The sequence below is a fragment of the Trachymyrmex cornetzi genome, unplaced genomic scaffold (genome assembly GCF_001594075.2).
Source record: "Trachymyrmex cornetzi isolate Tcor2-1 unplaced genomic scaffold, Tcor1.1 scaffold140, whole genome shotgun sequence".
NCBI lineage: Eukaryota > Metazoa > Arthropoda > Insecta > Hymenoptera > Formicidae > Trachymyrmex > Trachymyrmex cornetzi.
Window position 1 is genome coordinate 172,054 of NW_017295983.1, and position 9,017 is coordinate 181,070.

The following is a 9,017-nucleotide window of genomic DNA, read 5'->3' on the forward strand; positions in this document are numbered from 1 at the left end:
CTGCGTGAGATATTGCTGTGGTAGTATAAAAAGACATGTCGATGTGCGGCGCGCGGCGCGACATCTAGTGATTTTTCGGAGTTCGAGCTTTGGTTTAGGATCCCCTTAAGAGGACGACCTCCTGTGTAAAAATTTCATCACGGCGATGTCTCCATCTATCGGCGAAGTACCAAACCAGAATGCGCACAATTCGCCCACTTTCCCCTACAGACTTTTTTAATTCCAAATTCGATAATAGTGGTGACATCTTTGATTTAGTTTTTACATTATATTATATAATATATATCATTCTGTCTTACTCAAACGCATACATCTGTTCTTATCTAACATATGCCAGCACCATCTATCGCAAGACCGCGCAACTACTGCTACACGGAATTTCGGCTCTGTTGACAGTCCCAGTCTTTGCAAAGCACCTGTATACACGTATTTTCTATTCGGTGGAAATATTTCTTTTCTAGACTTTCAATCTTAGTTCTACAAACTCGGTATCGTTTGTTTCAATAATGTGACCTCAGCTACACGCTTATTTTCAAGATATGGACTCTAAAACTCTTACATCAAGCAAATATATATCTGAGGTGACAGCTGTACGAGCCAAAAGTAAGTGAATTTTTCATGAATCTGAAACTTTTTTTCGATTTTTTCATGAAATCCAGTGCAGCTGAGGTCCTGTTTGTGCGTACTTAAATTTAAGCAATAATACTTTTGCAATCCGTACATCCAATACAGAGATTTTTCACCGAATGGAAATGTGGTAAAACAGAAGGCTTTAGCATCACCTTAACCTCACAAGCATTTGGTCAAAATCACGCATCGACTCGGTTGCTGCACATATTCGATTTAATCTGTAGTGAATTCATATACTTACGAGTTTCATGATGTAACACAACATTGTAAATACCTTGTTGGAACCAATAAAAATATCAACAAACTGCACGATCAATAGGAAATACTAAAGTATGTCTTTAATATTTAAACATGGCGATTACTGGTACCCTGACGATTAATGGGTCAACTACCTTACATAAATTATTCCAAATTCAATTTTTACCATTTTTTAATTACTTTTTTAATGAACTTAACTTCTAATTCAATTAATTTCATTATGGATCAACTTGTATCTTAACTAATTGTAAGTTAAATTTTCAAGGTTGTTAACTTTAACTTAACTTAATTAAAAAAAAAAAGATTAAATTACCCAATCTTGTTTATAATAATATGAATATGAATTATCGTATGTAAAATATAATCTTCGTGAATGGTTTAATCGGGGCTTCTTAAATTATTCGCGAAACACTGGCCAGGTCAGCTTTTTTTTCATTACTTGACACGTACCTGTTTTTATCTCCGATCGATCGAAAACGCGTTTGTTCAATCGTGTCGTTCAATGTTATTCACCTTGGCATAATTCCCATAATGGTGATCTTTTTCGCATACGTGGGAATACGGATTCCCTGGCAACGGGATTTCGGCAAGTACGACGAAATCGTATCTGGCATCGTAATCGAGTATGCACAGCTTACGTTCTCTTTGAAAGAACGTCTTTCTTATTTTCAATTATCGTAAAGTTTTGTGATTGGAGATATCAATTGGAATAAAATTGTCTCTTGTATCTTGCTATCATGGCATCATAATGCTTTCCAGAAATAACGGATCAATTCTAAAAAAATTATTAACTTTCCGATGCACTTTAAAAAACAAACTGAATCTCTGTATTGCATATAATTTTTTTAATCATTTGTTATCAAGTTGTTTAAAATATTAATTTATATATAAAATTACAAAATGTTAAAAATTTTTCAACACAAATGAGAGGCCATATTCGTTTAAAACGAGTCTTGGTATCTAATAATATTTGTGTGAATTAAAAAAATTTTTAGTTCAAGCAAATTACGTACCAATCATTTGTCGGTCTTGAAACAGTCCTAGACTGAATCTGAAGTACGTAATGTCAAATTAAACAGTTTAATATTATTAATGTTGATAATTTGTAAAATATTGTAAAAAATTTATTGTAGAAAATATCGTCTTATCTGAGAGATTTTCCCCATTCCATACGGACGTCAATTCGACTAATACTGAAGCATGTGATAATATTCATAACCCCAGTCTAAGGCTGGTATATATATATATATATATTTAAGATCATCTTAAGTACAGTCTTAAAATGTAATAAGCCAATCACAAAGTTGTATTAACATCTTAATGAGCTTTTTACAATAAGTCATTAGTAATAGATCAGAAGTCAAGGAGCGAGTTGTATGCGAGACAGTAGTGTGTCACAAGCAATAATATATCAATAATCAGTGACTACATGGAGATACTCAAATTCCATTTTTTTACGATTTAAAACTTAGATTACGTTATGATGACCAATCATATAGTGCATAGTTATTTGCCTTGAGAACTGTCACCCTTCTGATTGGTTGAAATATCGTAACGATCTAATATGATTTATTCTGGATGTAAGTTTCATAAGATTTATGTTGACTTATAATTCTGTCTTACCACTAGTATAATATGAATGGTGACTAACGACTTATTGTAGAAAACCCATAAGGCATTACTTAAAATGATCTTTAAAAAAGAGCTGATTATGAATATTGACCTAGGACTGCAGCGTTTCAAAACCGACAAATAATCAATGCGTAGTTTATTTGAACTAAATATTTTTTAAATTCACACAAAAATATTATTAGGCATCAAGATTAGCCTTGACCAAACATGGGCCTGTTTACTGATTTGTGTTCAACATTTCTCGGTTTAATTTCATTTGTTATTGTTTGTAAAAACTATATATTTATACAAAATTATGAAAAAGTTCCTGAAAAGTTTGTTTCCATTTTTTAAAACTCATGGTACAGCGTTCACCTTTCAAGTTGCTCATATTTCCACACAGAAAAAGTGTTACGGTTGCTACAACCAAAAATAATGATAATTTTCGCCCATCGATACATTTGGTTGTGATAACCGTAAGATGGACATATCTTTACAGCCATAACCGTTAAGATATGCCAATCTTACTATTATCACAACAATCGTACTGTAGTTCTTATATCCAAAAAAATGTAATGATGGGTGACTTTTGGTCGTGGCAAACGTAGTCGTTTTTTCCATGCAACATTGATTCGTAATTAAATAAACAAATATGCCATGCGACCTAATATTCATTTCTGGTCTTTCATTCTCGGAGAACCGTTTAAGTCTCCGAATAAATAAAATTTGAAATTAAAATTGAAATCGAATCAGTCAATTTCAAAATAAACAAGTGAGCTAATATTTGTCTGTCGAATACTCACGTCATCGGCGTGACGTTGAGGCACAAGGATGAGACGTGGGTTTTTCGGTGAATGATGGGGCCTAACAATCTGGCGCCACGGTGACGCGGTGACGCGATTTGCCACGTGTCTGCGAGCGGTTCTCCACCTACAACAACTTTCGCCGCAACTGAGATCCTCGCCCGCCGAAGTCTGCGAGGTGTAATCGAGCATCTCGAACGACCTCGTTTGGCTGGTAGCGGCGGCCGCGCACTGCAAGGACGACAACGGCATCGTGCCCTGGTATGGACACTCGTCCCGCGTCGTTCCACAAGACTCTCCTCCCGATCCTTCCACAAGGACGTCCTCATTCATTATCAGCTTCTCCGACGGGCAACTCGTATGCAATCTCTCGTATCTCGTTCTGATCTTTTCCAAAGTATCTGGATCAGCGTATCCTTCCGAAGACGATCCTCCGGAAAGACACGTACCTCGTTGATATATACTGAAGGACGATTCGTTACTAGGAGCTATTATCGGATTCTTGTCATTAAGTATCAAGCTGTGATTTTTGTCTGCGGAGGGATCACCTGTTGCTCTATCTTGATGCAGGAAACTACCTATTGGCCACGAGTTCGGACAACTAGGACCGAACGATGGGCCAGGATTGTTAACTTCATGAAACGCTCCAATATCCCTAAACGCATTTCTGTTGACGTCGTCTGTGGGGAATATCCTAATATATGACTCCTTCCTGTCAAACGGATCTTCGTAAGACAATCTTTTCGATCGGTACCAAGGATACTGATCGCACTGCAGGTATTTGGGGCTAACTTTGACATCCTTGATATCTTCCAGCTTGCAGTCCGTTGTTTGTTCCCCGCAGGTCGTCATCACTGGCACCGGTGGAAGCCGGATGCGCAGGGCCTCGGCAGCACGCAGAAACGCGTCCAATCGCATCCGTGGAACAGAGGCGCTTCCAGTGTAGACGAAGCCAAGAAGAGCCGCGAGTTCCGGCGCCTCCATCTCTGCCAGAATCACTGTAATCGGCTCACAATGAGCTGTGACTTTGCTGTGTGCAAGTAACACCTCCTAAATAAAATTTTGTTTATTAGAATAATGAAAATAACAATTTTAAATTATAATAAATACATAATATTTTTAATTATAATAATATTTTTAATTATAATTGATGTATACAAAAAGAATGATTTTGTTGAAATATCTAAAAATTTATTTAGATATATATCTGAAAATAATTTTATTATAAAATATTAGGATAGTTATATAGAATGTTTAAGCGCTACTGACAATACTGTAAGAAGTTTTAACTTTCTAGCAACCAGTTTGAATGTTCTATCTAATTATTTTGATGGTTTAAAGAAAATTATTTTCGGATCTGTATCTAATTAATTTTTTAGATACTTTAACAATATTGTTCTTCTTATGTATACATATACAAGAAAATGCATATATAAGAATATGTAATAATATACTATAAGATAATATAATAATATATAAGGAAACATAACAAAATATTAATTAACTAATATCTATTAGATAATATATTGAGTAAAAAATGGGAGAATATATGTTTTGATAGAAATATACGTACATGATTCTAGCGTGTTGTTAAAGAATATAAAAGAACCGCGTATGAGTTTTCGTATTGATGAAGATTACTTTACAACTTATAATTAGTAATGTGCAGTAATAACATGTATCAAGAACATGCGCTAAGTTACAGAGAAGTTCATGTACGCTGGTTGCATATGTGGGCCAAATTTTATTAGTGCTCTCATTTCATGAAGTGATCTCATTCGAGAGAAATATATATGTACATAAGAAATATATATTTCCTTGCTTATCCGATATAACGGCTGTGATATGCATAAGAAACTTAATGAGAAGAGATGTTTTGATTTTTCTGTGATATCTCCTTTTATAAGTTATAAGAATTTATTTATTTCATAAATTATATAAGAATTTATTTATTTCATAAATTACATAAAAATAAATTCTCTATTTGTTATTTTTTCGTTTTACATGTAGAAGAGCAAGAAGTTTTATGGTTCATTAAACGGTAATTCTTTATCGTCACATTCACTCTCTAAATGAATTCATTAAAACTCCCATATATTCCATAACTATTTGATTAACCTTTTAATACTTTTTTTTTAATTCAGTTTTGTTAAAAAATCTTTTATAGAATTTTGAATAAGAAGCTAAAATTATTTAGAGAGAGAGAGAGAGAGAGAGAGAGAGAGAGAGAGAGAGAGAGAGAGAGATAAAATAATATATCTAAAAAATGAAGACAAAAATTAAAAACTATTCTGATGGATCCTGATAGGGGAATATATTTACATTGAGTTAATAGAAGAATTGTAAATTCGGACTTCCCCAAATCGTTCAAAGCTTTATGCATTCATAAATATCGCGCACTTAATTTATTTCATTCTTCTTTTCTCTTCTTGTTACTCGCGCGGATAATGAAACCTGGACAACAATGAATTACGAGTATTTCATTGTTGTAAGCTTGAAAATCGTGCTGCATTGAGATAACTGTAATTACGCGGCCGGCGGTCGCTTCGACGGCTCTTTCCGATTTTTTTTAAGCGATAATTAACCGTTATTGGCTGGTCGCCGAGATCAGGAAACTTGAATTAACCTCTGCCGGTCGCACAATGTTGATCACGTGAGAATTGTTGTACATTTTTGCTCCATTATATAATGTACCAATAGAAGATTAATACATTGCATTAAAGTGAGATCAATGTAAGATTACACAAAACAAATTACAAACTCCTAAACTCTAATCTTATAAAATTGATATATTGTTATATCAAGTATCTCAAAATAATTTCTCAACCTTTCTAATTTTACTGTATTATCTGTGTATACGTGTCAAAATATTCTAAATTTTTATAAGAATTTAATATTTTTTTTACTTCCAGATTTCTTATTGATGTTATGTTTGCCGTGAGGTTTTAGCCTTCAATCATTCTTCTTCACGCCGTTTCGCAACCATTTTAACGGATAGTTTGCGTCGAAAAATGATGAGAGCATTATTCCTTCACGTAGAATGTAAATTAAATGTTGGCTTTCAAACCGGCCCGCGGCTCAATGCAGCTTTGCTGCACCGTTGCGTTCAATGGCGTAGGAATTACTTTTAAATCTTCCGTAAAAATCACTCATGGAGTGATGCATTTTATTTTTGCAACAGTATAATGTCAACCTTATATATATCTATAATTATTTTATTATTTATTATTTTACAACATAATAACTTTGAAAGAAGATGAATTGCAAAACTTAAAATGAATTCTAATGTAATAAAAACTTTAATAGCACATTTGTTGCTTCTTTGCAATATCAATGATATCTTTAAAAAATTCCAAGCTCTAATTTTTTTAAGATACCATTAATATTGCAAAGAAACAACAATTGCTATTAAAACTTTACGTTAAAGGTATATTTATATTGAAGGTACATTTTATATTCAAATATTACATATTGATAACACATTCATTTATATTAAAAATTAATTTTAAATTCATCCCGCGTTTCTGATTTTCTTCTATAACGAAAAGAAAGAAGAAATAGGTTTGTGGGTTGCCTGTTCTTATACGCATCTGCATCTGCATTTGCATTCTTATTATGCGGTAGCTACACCCCTGTGCCACAAGGCCGCGACGACTTTTTAGTTTTCTTCCTCTATGTGCTAGAAGTGCTCTCTCGGGCGCAATTACTTAGGGTTAGTATTTGCGCTTATTGCACTTGAATCGTAAACATTTCCGGAAACGTTGCAACGCCTTCAGCCTGAATGTATTCCGTCACGAATATGCAGGCGAATATATAATAAAATGCAAATACAAAGTAAGCTCTTTTTTCTTTTTTTGATTGCGAGATAATAAAGGCTAAAGCATGTGGTTATCAATACACTTCGTCACTATAATTAAGAATCTAATAAGCGCTGTATTACCTCTATCTCGTACATATTTTATGAACTTTCGCAGTATTAGGTGGTATTATAGAAGTACGGTACAAGTAAATATATTCTATCGTAGTAGATCTACTAGTTTTCTATGAAGTTTCTTACGTACGTGCTGCCGGATAATTCACGTCTTGTAATAACGACGCAGTCTCTATCTAAATTCTAACTAATATATCTCTGCTAATTGCTAATTACTGAAACATTTTCATACAAATATGTCAGAAATGGTTATCAAGAGACAATGTCTCGGGTCAAATGTGTGCATGAATCTTACTATAAATAAAAAATTTTTCCTGAATTTATAAATATTTCTTTGGAAGAATATTAATCTGAAATATTGAGTCGTTAACATATTTGATGTCCATAACTTTATCTCATGTTTCCAGTATATAATATTTTAATCGTACATTTTAAAAGATTACTTTGTTTTACTTTTATGTTAATACATAGATAACTTTTTATGTAAATAATTAATTAAAAAATAATTAATTCCTGAATGCTTTATAATGTAACATTTTAACCGGGTTACATGATTTTCTCTTCATATACGCTTATTTCACTTATTGCACTCCATCTTATCCTTATATATATTTACATTTCAAACATGATTTTGAATTTTGAATGACAGTTATTTTGAATAATTTGGATACTATGTCAATTTATAATTACAAATGTATATAAATATCCATATCTGATATATAAGCTATTATTAGGATCAAATCATGCGAAATTCTAAGTTTACTTCTATTAACTTACATTATACCGATTTATCATTCGCGAAACAGCGATTACATGATTGGAGAATCAATCAATCAATTACGATAAATATTACAAGTATCTGCGGATAATATCTATGACCGGTTTACGATTTCAAGCTGTGCGAAATTTTTAAGCCTGTTTCCCAAAGATTTATAGATCAATCTATTGTACATGAAACTTGGCAGTCAGGATCTGCCAATTAATCAGAATCATAGTGATATTCTGAGGAACGCGCTTTCCATCCACATCTGATGCGATCTCTCCTATTACATTACGAAATTCAGGGTGCGATCAAGAACATTGATTAGATCATCGTAATTATAGTTGTGTATCAGTTTTCACGATGTGAGCTATGAAATAAATTTTCGTTTGATTGGTTTTAGCTTCCTGTAAAATAATGTGTAAAATTTCACACTTCGTGTAATTTTCCGCGTGTAGATGTTCCGCGATATCTCACGTGCAACAATGTGTTGCAGTACTTTTGCAGACGCACACATCCTGCAATGAGACATATAAGAGAAATCGATTCTTCAGTTCGTGCGTGATGGATTGTCGTTTGAATAGAAACAAATTTAAAATTTTTGCACACAGCTTAAAATCAATAAACGTAAATGTTTATAAATAGCAGACGTAGATATTTATAATTACATAAATTAGTAAATATAATGCGAGAAAGATGATGATCACCTTTTCAAACAAACACAAATAGATACATATAAATAAAATAGAACCAAAATTGTTGCAAAATTGAAGTATTTTATTTATATTAATCCATAAATTTCTTTTTTTGCAAAAACGATCCTATATTAAAAATAGTTTAGCAATTTATTAGAAAAAAAATTTCTAACTTTAATTATAATAATAATGAAATGAAATTAAAATAAGTTATGGGGATGCTAAACCGGGATTACTCAACTCAATCAAGGTCGATAGTACAGACTTTTTTAATTCTAAATTCGATAATAGTGGTGACATCTTTGATTTAGTTTTTACATTATATTGTA

The 9,017-nt window shown here is 32.7% G+C and overlaps 1 protein-coding gene across 1 annotated transcript in view; it reads right to left on the minus strand.

Annotated features, from left to right (window-relative positions):
• LOC108771150 (uncharacterized) overlaps positions 1-9,017 on the minus strand; it is a 41,489-nt gene that overhangs the window by 15,750 nt on the left and 16,722 nt on the right. The window contains exon 2 of the mRNA XM_018523075.1: positions 3,303-4,352. Within this exon, the coding sequence (XP_018378577.1) occupies positions 3,303-4,352 (1,050 nt within the window). The remainder of the gene's footprint in view (positions 1-3,302; positions 4,353-9,017) is intronic.